The following is an 18,697-nucleotide window of genomic DNA, read 5'->3' as shown; positions in this document are numbered from 1 at the left end:
ATTGGGTAAGCCTGGAGTTCGGGGTCAGGCCTTGTCTGGAGATTTAAATGTGGACATCATCAGCATTTGGAGATATAGGATCAACTAGGACACCACCATCCGATTGAATTTCCTGTAATGATGGACATCATTACATTTGTGGTGTCCAGCATGTTAGCCGCTAGCCACGTGTGGGCCCCTGAGCACTTGCAGTGTGACTGGTACAACTAAGAAATCGAATTTTTAATTCATTTAAATGTGAATAGCCACGTGTGGCTGGTAGCTACTGTACTGACAGTGCAGCCCTGGGGGGAGGGGGGGCTTGGGGGGCGGGGACATAGGTAGAGAAGGTCCTGGGCAGGAGCTAGTGTCTTCACCGGCCAGTACACCCAGCCTCGCACCCCCATTTAAGCGTGACTTCACTTCCGCTGCCCAGTGCTTGCACAGTAATGCTTGTTCAGTGGTGGAAATCTTGCTTCTTTGTGAGAAACAGCCTGGAAAAGAAAGCGAACTGCCAGTCTTAGGAGGAATATTAGAAGAAATTCTAAGAGTCTCACAAAACTGCAGGAGTCCATTGTTTTTCACTAGAAAGCAAACGTGATCCTAGGCTTGTCAGAATCATTTTAGCCTTGAAGGTGTGGCTTATGTTTTTCAGTTATGTTTTATGAGGGGAATTATATAGAATGGTGGGTGTCTGTGAATTTGCAGATTCAAGACCGTGACTGGCTGATATCCCGTATGAATGTCAAGAGCCCACAGCAACGGGACTAAATACCAGCTTCATAATGCAAGTTGTGTCTCTTTAGGGTAGAGTGTGTTTCACTCTCTTTGTTAGGCAATCTCGTCCCCAGTCCAACTGCAAACATCAGTGAGTTTGCTAATATGAAAGAACTCTTTGTAAGTGACTGCCTTGTGCTTAAGAGTTCTTGCAACTATATGCTGGCAGTCAGGGAGGCCAGATTCCATAAAAAAAAAACAACAAATGGAAAGATGGGACATTGCTTTTATTAAGGCTGATTGCTGCTGCCATATTAGCTCTCTGAGAGCCCTTTGGTGACCGCTGCCTTCAGAGCAAATGGCCTTTCTGTGCTTAATTGGTGAAAAGTAATTCTCCAAACTGGAAGTGAATAGAGGTGAGGAGATTTCAGTCACTGATTTTAGGGGTGGGGGGGGTGATCCAAGGTCAGTGTTCATCGAATGCCCATCACACAGTGGTTTTATGGTAGGGATTTGTTTTTCTCTGAGGCTTCATTGTGGTGGTTGGGGGGGGGGTGCGTATGGTGGGGAGCAGGCTGGAAGGCTTGAGTGGCCATTGACCTCTTTTTGTTTTCCTTGAGAAAAGTGGAATTGTAGATTTCTAGGATTTGAAAACTGTGAAAAGGACTCGCTGGCCATCCATCCAGTCGAACTCTTGACATTCAGCTGAGGAAATGGGCCTAAGCGTGGAGATGCCTGGCCCCCAGGTCCCCCTACTCATTAGAGCTGAAGGGACGGGACCAGAGCCCAGAAAGAGGCCAGACTGAGGTGTTCTGGAGCAGCGGCTGGGGTGAGGTGGAGGGAAAAGAGAAGGTAGGATAATCAGAAAAATACTTAGGGAAGCCAAATAAGGAGAGAAGCCAAAGGAGGGTTGCACCAAGGGTAGAAATGGCTTACAACATAAATGTGGCCTTGACTTGGTGACCTTGTTCACCCAAACGGTTACTGGGCCCCCACTGTGCACCAGATAGAAAGCCCTGGAAGGAGGGGCAGGCAGGAGGTGACAGGCAGAGACCTCAGAAAGATGTGAGTGCCCACCTCACTTGTGGTTATCCTGAGATCGTGTCTGGGAGCAGACAGAGGCCTGTTTCCCCGAGGAAAGGGAGTGAGGTGATAGTCGGAAGAGGTGACCTGAAGGGGACTACTCGGTGCTGTTCGTGAGGAGAGGCAGGGAATCTGTTGCAGGCTGAGTAACAGCTATAAGCTAACCTTACTGGTTGTATTAATGTCCATCCCAAACACGTTTGTAACAGAGCACCTCCCCATCACCAGTGGGCTGCAGTGTGACTTTGCCTGTCTTCTTCTTGCAGTATCGGAGCTTCAGGAGGAAGGCATGAACGCCATCAACCTGCCCCTCAGCCCGATCCCCTTCGAGCTGGACCCGGAGGACACCATGCTGGGTAACTGGGTCTCTTGTTCTCTGGGTTAGCCTAATGTCTTCAAGTGGAGCCACCCCCACTGACTGCCTTTTCCTTTTAAAGAGGAGAATGAAGTGCGAACAATGGTGGACCCAAACTCCCGCAGCGACCCCAAACTGCAAGAACTGATGAAGGTAAGAAGAAATCAGGAGGGGCGTCAGCTGCCCCGCCCCCCCATCCCCCCCGGGTTCAACAGGCGTCTGTAGACCACCTGCTCTGGATGGGCAGCTCGTGGTCCCATAGGTGGACATCTCAAATTTAACAAAAATGGCACATGGCAGCTGCCCAGGGAATGGTGTGGATCGTAAGTGCCAGAGAAGTTAGTGCAGATGAGCTCACATTTGCCACGATCTTCAGGTTCATGCAGTCTTTCTGCTTTTCTCAAGGGCCCTCAAAGGCACCCTGCAAAGTAAGACTTCATGTCATCCCCGCTTACAGATGAGGAAAGTGAGTCTTAGAAAAGCCATTGGTTTGTGTATGGTCCCAGCTGAGTAGAGGAGATGGAATTCAAACAGAAGTAGATAGGATTGAATTACATCGTGTACGTTGTACCTGGCAGAGGGGCTGGCATGTGGTCATCCCCTGAAAAGTGTTTATGCCATCCCCCTTTGGATTCCCCATCCTGTGTTTTTCTTCATTAGCTTCTCCAAGCTACACTCAAAACAGGACAAAAAGGCACTGGATGCCAAAGTGCTTCGTTCAAAATGTGCATCAGATCTCTCATTTTCCTGTTCAAACCGTGTGTGTAGATTCCTGCCAACTGACGGTTGAGGCCCATGCTCCTGAGGGTGGTGTTTGGGGTCTCATGTCCTAGCTGCCTGTTCAACCTTAGATTGTCCCCTCAGAGTCACCACCTGATGACTAGTTACCACTACTCAGACACCTCTCTGTCTCCTTCCCTAAATGATGAGCTTCTCAGGGTTAGAGACCACCTCTTATTTCATCATTGTACCCCAGGATCCAGCACAGAATATGACATGGAGCACATATTCATAAATGCTGGGTGGGTGGGTAGGGGATACATCGGGTATGGCTGGATGGAGGGAGGGAGGAAGGGTAAGGAGGGAAGCTCCTACCAACAGTAGAACAATATAGAACAATGTGCTGTGAAGGCCCCGGGCTCCCCCCAGGTTTGGAAACCCAGCCCAACTACAGCCCCTGTAATAAAGGCAATCTATTTCTGCTAAGTCAAAGTAAGTCAAACACACAAGGTGATGTTCTTTGTGATTCCATTTTTACAAAATTATGGTGGTTGCCTGACACCTGTCCTCAGGGAAGGGGACTGACTGAGCACAAAGAGCCCAAAGGAACCTTCCTCTGCTGAGGGAACAGCTCTGCATCTTGGTTGTGGTGGTGGTTACACAACTGTGTACAATGACCAAAACTCACCAAACTGTATCTTTTAAAATGAGTTAATTTTACTGTATAAAAATAATAAACAAATGACCTGAAAAATTTTAAAATAAAAGACAACGGACTTGAACAAGCTTCAGTTTCCTTACCTGAAAAATGAAACGAATGCTCCCTCCCTCTCACGGGTGTTGTGCAGATTAACTAAAGGAGCTGGCCGTGGAATGGCTCCGCTCGGTGCTGGATGCAGGGGGTGCTCAGGTAATGACGGCCGCTGAGAGAGAGCCGAGAGAGGAGACCGAACTGGCCCCACGGAGATGTCGTTTGGGGCCAGGAGAACAGTCCCTTAAAAGGGGACAGACAAGAGTTCGGTTCTGGTCTCTGTCCAGTCAGCAACGTGACCTTGGCAAGTACGTTCACTTCTGCGTCTGATCTCCCCTCCTGAACATAGGGGTGATAGTAACACCTGACCAAATGTCATAATAGGGGAAAGCTTTATTTATTCATAATTATATTCATATTTATTCATAAGATTTATTGAGCATTTGGCCCTTGCCATATGTGATTCTTTTCTGCTACCTCAAGTGGGAGGTCTTTTCCTCCTCCATTTTAGAGGTGGGCCGTCAGAGGCTCAGAGCAGAAACTAGCCTGCCAGGTACACACCGAGGTCCATAGATGACAGAGCTACCCAAATCAGTTAGTGGGTCACTAACCCCAGTTTGTGTAACTCCAGAGTCAGTACTGTTGCCTGGTACTAGCTACACACCCAAACACTGTGTGAATGTCGCTTGCCATTGGGGTAAGGAATGGTAAGGGGCCAAAAAATATCAGCAGGGACACTGGTGTCACCAGCACTAGAAGCGCTTATACCGGAAAAATAGCAGGGCCCCTAGAGTTCACACTGCTTTGTATCCATCTCCTGAGTCACATGGACAGTTCTGCTGCTTTCCAAATCTGAAGTTCATTTAGATTTTAATTGTCCAGGATAAGAAAGCTGATCTATAAGAAAATACCCATGACTCTTCTCTTATTCGGTCTCTCTCCCTGTAGGTATTAATTGACTGGATTAATGATGTGCTTGTCGGTGAAAGAATCATCGTGAAAGACCTGGCTGAAGATTTATACGACGGACAAGTCCTACAGAAGCTCTTTGGTGAGAGGGGGGTTGAATGTTGCAGTGGAGAGCCTTGATCGGCGCGGGGACGGCTCACCGACTCCTACTTAGGAGTTGTGCTCAGCTGACAGCAGCTCATGTGCAGTGGACTAGGACTGTGCAGAGTGTGGGATGACAGACAGGGGAGCCTCTAGATGTCCTCCTGCAATCTGTTCTACCGGAATGAATTGCAGAGGGAGGTCAATGACCAGATGGGGCTGCTCCCCCTAGCAGTTGAAGGTCATCAGCTGGGTAGATGAAAAGACTCCACTGTGTACTGGAAAACATGCCTTACCCCCTCTAGAAAATTGTGCAGGTGTGGCCTCTGTAGGTCTATTTACATGTGTGTGGGGGTAAGTGCATGTTTATATATACCTCTGTTACCTCTGGGCGTATGTGTGTGTGTGTATGTGTACCTCTGTGATCTGTGGACCTGTGTGTGTGTTCCTCTGTGTATCCCTGTCTAGGTCAGGTGCAAGCATGTGGGAACCTGTGCCTCTGTGATGTTCGGCTTCTGTGTGTCTAGGTGTGTTGTCTCTGGGAAAGTATGTTCCCCTCGTGTGTTCCTGTGGAGATATAAGGCCTCCAGGGAGAGAAAGGCGAATTCAGGGCTGATCTTAGTGTTGAAAGGCCAAATTCAGCCTGAATGAATTTGGACTTTTCCTCAACTGTTCCCCGTTTTCTCTCTCGTCCAAACCTCTGCTCCAAGTTCTGGACTTCCATTCCTAGCTACCCTCACGCTGAGCTCATCTACTTTTCCAGAGATGTTTCTTGCCCTCTTTCTTGTGACGTCAGATATGTGGGGGGCCTCCAGGGCTCATTTCTTCTTGCCACATTGTCTCCTGCATCCATCCTCCCTGCCATTTTCACTCGTCTGAACTCCTGAAACAGCTTCCGGCCTCACCTTTGTGCCTCCCGGCTCACTGCCCCCAGCCCACGGCACCAGCAGACGAGCCTCCTGAAAACCCAAGTCTAGTCTTTCCAGTGCTTGCTCTCCCCTGCCAGGGGGACCCAGGCAGGCCCTGTGGCACCGCATTCAGACATTTCCTCAGGCGACCCCCAGCTATCTTTCAGCCTCAGCTCCGGACTCCCTCACACGCATGGCTTGTGCAACGTAAAGTGCCTAGGATCATGCCTGACATGCAGTGAGTGCCCCGTCAATGTCTTTCATCCTTTTCATGAGTACTGGTTTTATTACTTTCGTGAATACCATTGCTACGTTACTACGCACGCCTATTTACATCTCTATACTTCCGCCCATGCTGTTCCTCCCACCTCGGGCCCTTCTCCCTCTCTCCGGCAGGCAAACCAATCTTGGGGTTCGTAGAGCACACCTGCCTCTCGTACCTCCAACAAACACCTCTAGAAGTGATGGGCATGCACCTTCTGTGTTCCCCCAGATATACACACGCATACATACAGATGTGTATATAATATACATGCCTTTATTCTATGACATTCCATGTTGTTTGTAGCTGTTCAGGGAAATGTCTGTGGCTCCTCAAGGGCAGGAAACACCACATCGTACTTATGTATCCAGGCGTCTCCAGTACTTGTAGTTTGCCTGCCACATGCGGTCGGGCACTTAGTGTGTACTGAATGAATGAGTGTTATAAAATCTAGTCATTTCTAGGAAGCTAAACTGATATGGTGCTCAAACATCAGTATTAGCGAGTGTTAATATTTAAAGGCTTGTAAATGCAGCTCAACACGGAGAGGAAAAGGCTTTGGCACGTGTCCGTGTAGAAAAGCCGAGAGCCTCAACTGAGCGTCTCTTTCAGTGACTGCAGCTTTTACCTCCCCAAGCAAATTTCCTGTCAGGATCTGAAAGTGTCTCAAAATGCTCTGTGCGGGCCTTTCAGGGCAAGGGTGGAACGTGGTCAGGGAGTGATGGAACTTGGTCATGAGGTAATCTTGCCTCTGCACGTGGTTCCAGAACCGCCTAGCATCACGTCTGTGGAGCCCTGAGTCAGGCACGGGGCAGTCACATTCGATTATTATTTCAGATCTCAACGCTGCTTTTGTCAACCTAAGTTTAGACCCTTTGTAGGTAGATGGCTGGGCACACATATTAAAAAGCTACAGGCAGGATAACCGGGTGGAGAGAACCAGTTTGCAGGTAAAAATATGCCTTGGGAGCTCCTGGGAGGAGTCAGTCTGGAGATGGAGTTTGGGGTGACCCCTCCAACCTCGACTTCCCCTCTATTTTTCTATCTTCCTCTTTCCCAGCAAAGTTTATCAAAAGAATATTTGGCACTGTATCTGCTCCCCCACCACTGAACATGTCCCCCTGAGGGACAAGCTGGGTCCCACCCCAACCTCTCCACCGGCTTTCCCTTCTGAGGCCACCAGTGTCGATTCCGATGACCTCCTATGCTGTGGCCTCTGACACTACTGAAAGTCTCGTCCCCCTTCCCCAGCGCAGGGGCTCCTGGGATCTCATGCCCTCCTGGTTCTCTTCGGCTTCCCACACACACCACTTCCCCCGACTTCTTGGTACGCTTTTCATCTCTGCATAATCGTGGGGACTCCTCAGTCTTCCATGCGTGGCCCCCTCCCCTCTCTCTCGATCTCACATCCTCTTCCTGGGTGTTTCACCTACTTCTACATTCCAGCCATCACCTCTCTGAGGATCACTCTCTGAAGCTGTAAGGTACTCCTCTGCCTTCCAGGCATGCCCACCTGGGTGTCACCCAGGCATCTTGGAACCAACCTGCCCCAAACTGACCTGCTTATCTCCTCCCCCTCCCCACCAAAGCCATTCTCCTTTCCAGAGGAATGAATAGTGTCACAACCACACAGACAGTTGCTCAGATTAAAAACCTAGGAGTCCTCCTGTCTTGCTCCTTCTCTTTCATCCCTTATATTCTGTTAGTCACAAATTGTGACAACCGGACTCCCAAGTGCATGTGTCAAACCATCCCATTTCTCAACCAGGTAGGATGTGTGAAGCACTTAGAAAGTACTGGCTCCCTCTATGCTAGGTCGGTGGAACTTTCTCCACGACTTTCCAGCCCCACCGCTGCCACCGTAACTTCTCTGGCTCCAAAAATCCTTTTCTCCATGGCATGCTGCTTCCTGCCCTGGTAGCCTTCTAAGAACTTTCAGATCCTCTTTATATTTTGCTATTTGTCTTAACACTTCATAGGCCATTTGTCAGTAGGTTTTGTTTTTTTTTTTTTAACTTTTATTTTGAACTAATTTTAGACTTAGAGTTATAAAGAGAATGCAGAGTTTCTGACCCCCCGGCCCAGCTCCCTCTATGCTAACATCTTACCTGACCACAGTACAAGGACCAAAACTAAGAAATCAACCTCAGCATGATGATTAACTAAGTTACAGAATTTATTTGGATTTCACCAGTTTTTTACATTTATCTCCTTTTTCAGCTCTAGAATCTAATCCAGAATCATACACCTTGTTCAGTAGTCATGTCCCCTCCAACCTGTGACGGTCTTTGCCTTTCCTGTCTTTCATGACCTTGACACTTTTGAAAAAGGACTGATTATTTTTTAGAATGGCTTCCAACTTGGGTCTGTCTGATGTTTTCTGAGGATTAGATGAAGGTTACATATTTAGGGGAAGAATACCACAGACGTGATGGGTCCTTCTCAGTGTACTGTATCAGGGGAGTACTTGAGGTTAGCATGTCTTATTACTGGTGAGTTAACCCTGATCACTTGGTTAAGGTGGTGTCTGTCAGAGTTCTTCACTGTGAAGTTACTATTTTTCTTTTAGTGATTCATATATTTAGGGGCGGGAGAGATAAGATTATGCAAATATCTTGTTTTTCCTTAAATTTTCCCCACTGATTTTAATTGTTGGAGCATATCTGCCTCAATTATTACTGTGGTTGGTCTAGTGGATAGTTTCTATTTTCTTCATTCCTTCTACATTCATCCATTCATTCATTTTTTTAGAGAGAGAGAGCACGTGTACGGGAGAGTGGAGAAGTGAGGGGCAGAGGGAGAGAGAGAATCTTAAGCAGGTTCCATACCCACCATGGAGCCTGATGCAGGGCTTGATCTCATGACCCCAAGATGATGACCTGAGTCAAAATCAAGAGTTGGATGCTTAACTGACTGAGCCACCCAGGCACACCCATTCCTTCCACATTTATTAATTGGAATCCTTCTGTTAGGAAAAGTTGCCCATTTATTTATTTATTCAGTATTTATATCAGTATGGACACAAGGGTATTTATTTTATACTTTAGATTATAATCCAATATTACCTTTTTTTTTTTTTTTTTGGTTCCTATACCTCCAGCTTTGACCATTGGAGCTCTTTCAGGTTGGCTCCTGGCCACTTTGGACATGCCACCGCATGTTTTTTGTTCTTAGCACTTCCTTACTTTCTGGCATCATGAGATGTCCCAGACTCATCTTAAGTTTTACTTACTCTGGCCCTGGAATCAGCCATTTCTCCACAGAGCTCTGATTTCTTTTTTTTTTTTTTTTTTTTTATTTTATTTATTTATTTGAGAGAGACAGAATGAGAGAGAGCAAGCGCATGAGAGGGGGGAGGGTCAGAGGGAGAAGCAGACTCCCTGCCGAGCAGGGAGCCCGATGCGGGACTCGATCCAGGGACTCCAGGATCATGACCTGAGCCGAAGGCAGTCGCTTAACCAACTGAGCCACCCAGGCGCCCCGCTCTGATTTCTTTTGTTAGAATATTGTATTTAGAATCAATATCTGGGCATATGAGAGAGAGACTTTTTAACTTGCTATCTGTAGCGCACATAAACATCTATACGTAGGTACGGTACTATGACCTGGGAGTTCGAAGATGAACCAGGCATGATCATTCCCAGAAATCCACTTTCAAATTGTACTGGGGCTGGGCATGGGAGTAGGAGGGGCTGAGGTTGGGTTTAGGAAACTATGAAACACTGGCACTTAGAGGAAAATGGAAATGCCACAGGCACCTCCAGGAGTCTGGATGTGCTTAGCGAGTCACATCTCCAGAGCAGGATATGGATCTGGAATCCAGGGAACCAGGTTGATGACCTCATGGAGCAAGGACTCAGAACCTAGACATGACCAAGATCTGGAGGCAAGAATCTCTCGGCAAAAGGCTTTGTGTGTTTTACGGTCTTGGTGAAAGCCTGAATAGGTGAGCATCCCTGAGATGACAGGCCCACTCTGCTGAGCAGCATTGGCTGGGAGTTCTCTGACCACAAGCTCTGTGAAGGCAGGGTCATACCTGGGTCTCCGCTGCACAGCCACATGCTCCTTGTTCGGCAGCACGGTCTACTCTGCTTGCCTTTCTCAGAGAGCCCAGGCATGTCTGGGAGGTTGTCCTGACATACCCTTCCCCAGTCCTTCTTTCTGAGCTGCGTAACCCAGCAGCCACTGTTCCCTGGGTCTTGCCTTGGCAGCATTTCCAAATTTAGGTTTTCCTGAAAGCAGATGCTGGGACAAAGACATGGGTTGAGGAAGTGTATATGAGAGGGAATCTCAGAAAGTGAATAATCAGGTGGGAAACGTAAGAGGGGAAGAGATAGGCCCTTTTGAGGGCGCATTCATAAGGACGGCGGCTCTGTTTGCACCCAGCGCTCAGTCCTGCGGTTTTCCCTCTGAGAAACCAGGTGACAACACACCTCAAGTCATCCTTCCCAGGACAGGGGCCAGAGGCATTTACCCTCTGCCTCCCGTCACCCACTGGGTGAGGACTGCCTGTGTAAGAATTAAGGGCCTCCAGGTTGTACTCCTGCCAGAGAAGCTCTTGAGCAGGAGAGCTTTAGGGCTGGAGATGGAAACTGATGGGGTGTGCTGGGCACCATCTGCAGGTGAGCCAGGGAGCCCTGGGAAGGGGCATCCACAGCATCCAGGAAGACGAGAGGGCACACATCTGCCTTAGGAGCTGCTCCTCCTGAGCCTGGCTGTTTCTCTGTACCCTTGGTGCTGCTGCCAGGGAAAATGCAGATGCTGGCCAGCCGGGCCTGCCCATTTATGATGCCACCCCATCCCCTCAAGTCTCTCACACCAACAGCTCCGGCCCTTCCCACACCTCAGGACCAAAGCTTGCTCTATTTGCATCCCCAACACCTAGGCGATAGGACCGAGAGAGGCAGGAGATGAAGGATTCCAGAAAAATGCTTGCACAAGATAATCGTTTCATGTGAACATAAGCTTTCCTGACTTGGGATAGCTCTGTGAGTTTCCTTAGGGTATGTTTTATTTAACCGATTCTTATCTTTAAACATGTGCATGTCCTCACCTGTTTTGAGGGATGAAAGTCATAAGGCTCTTCCTTCTGATTTTCCCAATAGCATATGGGAAACAGGAGATCTTCAAGCATGAGATGGAGAAGGGTCCCTTGGACATAAAGGTTCTGCAGGAGGGTTTTTTGTTTCACTTTAGAGTGTGTGTTTGTGTCTTTGTCCCTGATAGACCCTAGAGAGTACATCTTACACTGACCTTACTCTTGTCAATTAATAGTCATTAAGCAACAACCATTTCATTTGCTACATGCTAACTGCTGAGTTTAGGGATATAAAAGTAAATGTGGGGGCGCCTGGGTAGCTCAGTCGGTTAAGCGTCTGCCTTCGGCTCAGGTCATGATCCCGGGGTCCTGGGATCGAGCCCCGCATTAGGCTCCCTGCTCTGCGGGGAGCCTGCTTCTCCCTCTCACTATCTCTGTCTCTCTCAAATAAATAAAATCTAAAAAGAAAAAATTTAAAAAAAAATGTGTTGCAGTGTAACATAGGATGTAACACAGTGCTTGATAGTACAGAGGGCTGTGGGAGATCAAGTAGTTTAGGAAAGGTGACATGAAAGAGGGGGCATTTTGAATGGGGCCTCATGGAAGGAGAATTTCAACCAGGTGTGGAAGGAAAAGAACATTTTAGTCAGCACAACAAAATGTTGCTGGTAGGCCCCTGTTGATTTCAGGGTGAGTGCAGGGAGAGTGTTGTGCAGACAAGGAGTGTGTGGGTAGGTGATCATCAAGATTGGTTGTGTGGGACTTGTGGCTGACACAGACGAGACCCGGATCTTGATTTCTTGCACCGTTCTTCAATAACAGAAACCAGGGTATGTGGAGAATTGGCAAACTCTAGGACTGGAGACTCTTGCAGTGCCAAAAAGAGGGGCTGAAAAAACGTATTTATCTGTGGGACAGCATGCTGAAAGTATTCAGGACCAACCTAAAACAGCCCCAGTAGCTAATGATGGAGTAATTTGAGCACAACAATGAATGACAGTAGAATTGTAGTCCAAAGTGTAAAATCAATATCCTTAAGTTCATACTGTTATAAATAGCTAAATAAGAGGAAAGGGACAACTCTTCCTCACTGAATAATTCTAAATAATTCATGTATTTACAACCCCCTCAAAGATTAACTCCCACCCTTTGAGTAGACTGCATTTTAGTGACGTGCTTCCAATGATTATAGTATGGAGTTGGGCGAGACAAATAGCTTTGCAATAGAGAAACAAGGTACAGACTCTACTTTGACCAACTGATCAAGCTTAACATCACCAATGATAAGTCATGTTGATAGCATACACCCTGGATACGATGCAATGAAAAGCGCACTTCACTTCCGTGGTCTTCCTCCCCAAAACCCATCACCTCAGTCTAACCATGAGAAAAACATAGGAAAAACCCAGTGCGCCTCAAAAATGTCAAGGTCATGAAGAGCAAGGAAAGTCTGAAAACCTAGAACAGAATAGAGGACACTAAAGGTGACAATGATGAGTAGGTGTGAACAGTAAGTCCTGTACAAATGTCAGTTCGGAAGTTGTGACAAATGTACTTTAGTAATGTAAGATGTTAACAATGGGTGAAACTGGATTCAGGATATGCAGGAACTGTCTGAACTATAATTTCAGCTCTTCTAGAAATCTAAAAACCATTTTAAAATGAGGGCATTAAGGAGGGCACATGATGTGATGAGCACTGGGTGTTATATGCAACTGATGAATCATTGAACACTACATCTGAAATTTATGTTGGCTAGTTGAATTTAAATTAAAAAAAAATTTAGAGAAAGAAGAGCCTTGAACAAAGAATTTTAGACTGCATTGGGTGGGTAGGCAATGGTAACTGCTGATGGCTTGTGAGCCAAGTGACATGATGAGAAATGGGGCTTTTGAAGGTGACCTAGGAGCCGTAGAGGAAGTGGAGGAAATACCAACAAAGCACCTCCTTGTGAGGTAAAGATGATATCAAATTAGAGGGGGAGCTGTATAGATGGGGGAAAGTTTCAAGAAAACCTAGCAATGTAAGGAATAAGCAGCTAAAGGAAACCAGTGATGTTGAATGGGGATGATCCTGTGAATCCCAGGAGGAGCAACATCTTGAAGGGTTTGATCATATTGGTTTTGACAGTCACTTCCCCACACCCCAAAGTATGTAGGCTGAAGTAGAAGCTGTGAAAGACTGGAGGAGGAATGAAGAGAAGGACAGGAGAACTAAGTTCCAATCTTGGTTCTACCACTAAAGCATTTCTCTGCAGCTCAGATCACTCTTCTGTAAAACCAGGATGATGGCCTCTACAACCTTCCAGCTGAGCTAATATAGTACCACTAGCCACATGTAGCTATTAAAAGTAATCAAAAGTAAAAACGTATTTACTTACACCAGCTACACTTCAAGTGCTTGAGAGCCACATGTGTCTACTGACTACATTTGGATGGTGCAGAAATGAATATCTCTGTCATAGCAGTAAGTTCTTTTGGACAGCATGCTCTAAGGTCTTCCCACTAAAATGGTCATTGATTCTAGGATACTTGCAGATAATGTATACTGCTATTCTTAAAATGGAGGAAGCATTTTCTGGCCTCAAGCTGGATGGCAGTCTTTTTATTTTTATTCTTTTATTTATAAGTAGTAGAGAAGCTCTCTAAAATTTCTTACTAAGTCCAAGTGCAGAACTGTACATATAGTTTACTGTGTGTGTGAGTTGAGGGACACATCTAATGCTTGAGTATGTAGAGAACATCTTCGGTAATAGTCACAATTAACTGTCTCTGTAGAATGGAACCAGGGAACTTGGGACTACAATGGGAAGAAGGGACTTAAGTTTCACAGCTTGAATTTTTTCCATGTTTGTATATTATCAATCTTATTAAAAAAATACAAGAGTTATATATATAAATGTCAGTAGCAAATGTGAATTATTCTATCAGATGTCAAATAATCCTTGATACATTTCAGCAGCTATCCCAAGTGAAACAGTAAGAAAAGGAAACTACCTAGCTATGATAAAGATGAAAACTAACAGTGAATATATTAGTGACATATCAAAGACATGGTCTTAGGAACAAGTCAGAGATGATGGCTCTCACTACCATTATGTTTTGGATATACTACTTAGTGCAATAAGAAGAAAATAGATTTTAGTGTTCAACATTATGGCTAACTAGGTGTTCAGACAAATCCTCTTGGCGTGCTTTAAAAATCTGGGTAAGACTTTAAAAAGGTTTTTTTTTTGTATTGCATGCCTAAACTGGTGTGGAAGGAAAGGAGATTGTTCTGATGCCAAAATGAAGGAAGTATAAATCCAGTAAGATAAGTATTAATTCCTAATGGCCTATAGCCTAAGGTTTAATAGGTCACACATACAGGGTCAAGAGAAAAAGCCTGGATGGAGTTGGATCAGAGACCCCTGGATAAAGCCAGGGGTTTCTGAAGGGCAACAATTTCAGTGGGTAAACTAGGAAATCTTGTCCCCCACAGAGTCAGTAAGGATAAATGTCTCATCCTTGGATATGTGTGGAATGACAACAAAAAGTCTGCCCTTGATAATTCTTTATCAAATGTCTGTACCCACACAGATTTAGGGCTAGGATTAAAGCCCCAAGATGGGAAGGAGAGAGGAAGATGGCAGAGTACAAGAATACTGAGCTCACCTCGTCCCACAGAAGCACTAAAACAACAACTAATATGTAATACAGCTCACTCTAAAAATGACCTGAGAGTAGCAGAGCAGATCTCTACAACTAAAGAGAAGGCCACATCGAGAAGGATAGGAGGGGAAGAAACATGGTAGGGAACCATGGAACAGTGGTGACCCGCATGCGGGAGGGATATTATAGGCACCAGAGGACCTCCCTGAGGAGTAAGGAGATCAAGCCCCAAATCTGGCACCTGGGGGGCCTAAAGTCCCCATAATGCTGGCTTTGAAAATCACTGGGGCTTAACTCTGGTGGGTGGGGGTAGCAAGCCAAGTCTCTGCTCTTAAATGGCCAACACACTATATCACTTGACCTGAGACCCAGCACGGAAATAGCAGTTTGAAAACTGCCTCGGGTGTACATCCAGGAGAATTATTAACTAATTTTAGGACATGTGCCAGAGTGGGGTAGGTGTCTGCAGGAGCTTTCTCTGGGAATGGAGGTGCTGACAGGCATCATTTTTCTTGCCCTCCTTCAGCCTAGCTAGCTGGACAGTTGTAGAAATCAGTTCTGACACTCTCCATCTACCTTGTAACTCTAAAGCAGCTCCTACCACAGCCATGGGGCAGCCCCAGACAGTACCAGTGCCTTTCCAGAGCAACTCCTTCCCCAGGCTTGGGGCAGCTAGTCCCACCCACCATCATACCCACAGTAGTTGCAGCCATCCATGCCAGGGGCAAGTGTTGCCCACCAGTGTGCCCACAGCAGTTGCATCCCAACCACAACAGGAGGGCATACACAGCGCACATGGAGGATACCTGTGGAGTACTTGTTTCTGGTGACTGGAGGGATTGTGCTGGACACCACAGGATGCATTCTACAGAAGACCACTATTTTCAAGACCAGGAGACATACCTGACCTACCTACTACATAGTAAGAAACACAGAGAGTCAGACAGAATAAGAGGAATATGATCCAAACAAAAGAAAAAGACAAAAACCCCAGAAAAAAAACAGCTAAACAAGATGGAGATAAGCAATCTACCCGACAAAGGGTTTAAAGTAGTGGTCCTAAACTACTCACTGGACTTGAGAAAAGAGTGAATGAACTCATTAAGAACTTCAAAAAAATATGAAAAATAACTAAGCAGAGCTGAATAATAACTGAAAGGAAAAACACCTTAGAAGGAATCAACAGTAGAGGATGCAGAAAAACAGACCAGTAATCTGGAAGACAGGGTAGTAAAAAGCACTCAAGATGAATAACAAAAGGACAAAAAGAACTGTAGAAAATGAGGATATGTTAAGAGAACTCTTCATCAAGAATAATAACATTTGCATGATAGGGGTTCCAAAAGGAGAAAAGAGAAACATGGGGGCAAAACTTATTTCAGTATATAATAGCTGAAAACTTCCCTAACTGGGGAAGAAAACAGGTATCCAGGTCCAGGAAACACAGAGAACACCAAACATGATGCACCCAAGGAGGTCTACGCCAAAACACATAGTAATTAAAATGACAAAAAGATAAAGAGAGAATCTTAAAAGCAGCAAGAGAAAAGCAAACAGTTACACACAAGGGAAAACCCATAAGGCTATCAGCTAATTTTCCAACAAAAATTTTCAGGCCCAAAGGGAGTGGCATGCTATATTCAAATTGATGAAAAGAGAAAACCTACAACCAAGAATACTCTACCCAGCAAAGTTATCATTCAGAATAGAAGGAGAGATAAAGAGTTTCCCAGACATTAAAGGAATTCATCGCCACTAAACTGGCCTTACAACAAACGTTAAAGGGACTTCCTTAAGTGGAAAAGGCCATAATTAGAAATTTAAAAAATTATGAAAAGAAAAAAATTTCACTGGTAAAAGCAAACATACACTAAAGGGAGTAAAGCTGGTATGAAGATTAAAAGAATTATAAAACCAATTATATCTTAAAAAATAGTTAAGGGAATCAAAAAGATACAAAATAGGACATCATATACATAAAACATGGAGGGAAAGGAGTAAAAATGAAATTCTTTTAGAAAGTACTGAAACTTAAATGACCATCACCTTAATATAGACTGCTATATACTTAGGATATTATATATGAACCTCATGGTAACCAAAAGCCAAAAATCTCTCTTACATAAAAGATAAAGAGAAAGGAATCCAAGTATAACACTAAATAAAGTCATCAGTGACAAGAGAGCAAGAGAAGAAAGGAACAGAGAACCTACAAAAATAACCAGAAGACAATTAACAAAATGGCAGTAAGTACATACCTATCAATAACTACTTCAAATGTAAATGGTCTAGTTGCTCCAATCCAAGACATAAGGTGGAGGAACAGATAAAAAACAAGACCCATTAATATGCTGCCTAAAAGAAACTCAATTCAGAGCTAAGAACACATACACACGGAAAAAGATATTCCATGCAAATGGAAGTAAAAACAAAAAAGCAATATTTACATCAGCAAAATAGACTTTAAAACAGAGATGGTAGGTTCTGGTCCAAGATGACAACTTGGGAAGATCCTCAACTCATCAAATCTATACCTATTTATAGGACGATTCCTCCTGAAGAACTGAGGGCTGACTGAACAGCTACACAACAAAAGATAGACACATAGAAAACAGCAAGACAGAGACATGGCAATGAAGGGAACCTCACCCCTGATGCTGTGAATCGCATTGGAGAGGGACAGTACTAAGTACTAACAGATTCATCTGCCCAGGACACAGGGAAAAAAAAAAAAAAAAGCTGGGCTTAAAAGGGCAACTAGAATATAAAGGAACCAGCCCTAGAGCCCTGCCAAATGGCAAGGGAGCTGCTGGAACTCTCTCGGTCAGAGGAGCTGATGAGCACCATAGTTTCCACTCCCCTCCACCTTGATAGTGCAGACAGGAACAGGGTCTAAGCACTATAGCCAGCCTGCCAGCTCAGTGAGCCCCAGGCCACTAGCCCACACCAGTCCCAACACCAGGGACAGAGAAAAAAAGAAAAAAAAAACTCAGTTTAGAAGAGCAACTGGAATATTTAAAAGCCAGCCCTAAAATTCTGCCAAACAATTGAAAAGCTGCTGGAAATCTCTTTGGGTTGGAGGAGCTGGTGAGCTCTATGGTTTACATTCCCCCTCCACCTTGATAACATGGATGGGAGCAGAGTCTGGGTGCCTTAGCTGGCTTACCACTTCAGCAAGCCATGGGCCCCTAGCCCATACCAGCCCCAGCTGTCCCACCAAGGTGGCCCCAGCACAGCACACAACAGGATACCCCTGGTCATCTCATTACAGCTTTAGTCATCATCCAAGGTGACACAGGCATACAGCACCCAGAACACTCCAGACCTGTACTACTTCAGCTTCAGATGGCTTGCTAGAGCACCCCCAGCACAGAGTACTCTGGGACCTTTATGCCTACTTTAACTCCAGCCAACCTCCAGGGTGCCCCATATGCAGAGTTCACTCTGGGAACTCCCAGCTTGTGTTTACCTTGGTTCCAGCCACCCTGCCAGGGCATCCCATACATGGAGTACCCCAGGACCCCCCATTCTGTACTCCACCTTGGCTCTAGCTGCCCTGAGAAGCCAACCTCGTGTTGAGAGCCCTAGGGACATTCCAGCTTGCACCCACTTCAGTTTCGACTGTTCTTCCAGGATGCCCACTGCATAGAGACCCCAGGGACTGCACCAGCTTATGCCCACTTTAGCTGCCCTGTCAGGGCACACTCTGAGCCCCAAGACCACTCCAGCCCAGACCCACTTCATGACCCATGGCAGGCACAGCTCCAACTAGCCAGCCAAAATCACCAGGAACACACAATCTACACTGGGAATGAATATACACAAGACCATTCCTTCAAGTTTAGGAGAGGTAGTGCTCTGCCTAATTCATATAAACAAACAGAAAATCAAGCAAAATGAGGAGACAGAAGAATATGCTCCAAATGAAAGAACAAAACAAAACCTCAGAAAAAGAACTAAATGTAACGGATATAAACAATGTGCCTGATAAAGTAATGATCATAAAGGTGCTTACACCAGTTAGAATGGCAAAAATTAACAAGGCATGAAACAACAAATGTTGGAGAGGTTCTGGAAAAAGGGGAATTCTCTTACACTGTTGGTGGGAATGCAAGTTGGTACAGCCACTTTGGAAAACAATGCAGAGGTTCCTCAAAAAGTTAAAAATAGAACTACCCTATGAC

General features: G+C 45.6%; 1 protein-coding gene across 1 annotated transcript in view; it reads left to right on the top strand.

Moving 5' to 3' along the window:
• PARVA (parvin alpha) overlaps nt 1–18,697 on the top strand; it is a 171,822-nt gene that overhangs the window by 96,224 nt on the left and 56,901 nt on the right. The window contains exons 2-4 of the mRNA XM_032426903.1: nt 2,046–2,135; nt 2,217–2,287; nt 4,554–4,656. Of these exons, the coding sequence (XP_032282794.1) occupies nt 2,046–2,135; nt 2,217–2,287; nt 4,554–4,656 (264 nt within the window). The remainder of the gene's footprint in view (nt 1–2,045; nt 2,136–2,216; nt 2,288–4,553; nt 4,657–18,697) is intronic.

This window comes from Phoca vitulina, unplaced genomic scaffold (genome assembly GCF_004348235.1).
Source record: "Phoca vitulina isolate PV1807 unplaced genomic scaffold, GSC_HSeal_1.0 scaffold36, whole genome shotgun sequence".
Classification (NCBI taxonomy): Eukaryota; Metazoa; Chordata; class Mammalia; order Carnivora; family Phocidae; genus Phoca; species Phoca vitulina.
Note: the sequence above shows the minus strand (reverse complement) of the source record. Positions and strands in the feature narration are given on the sequence as shown.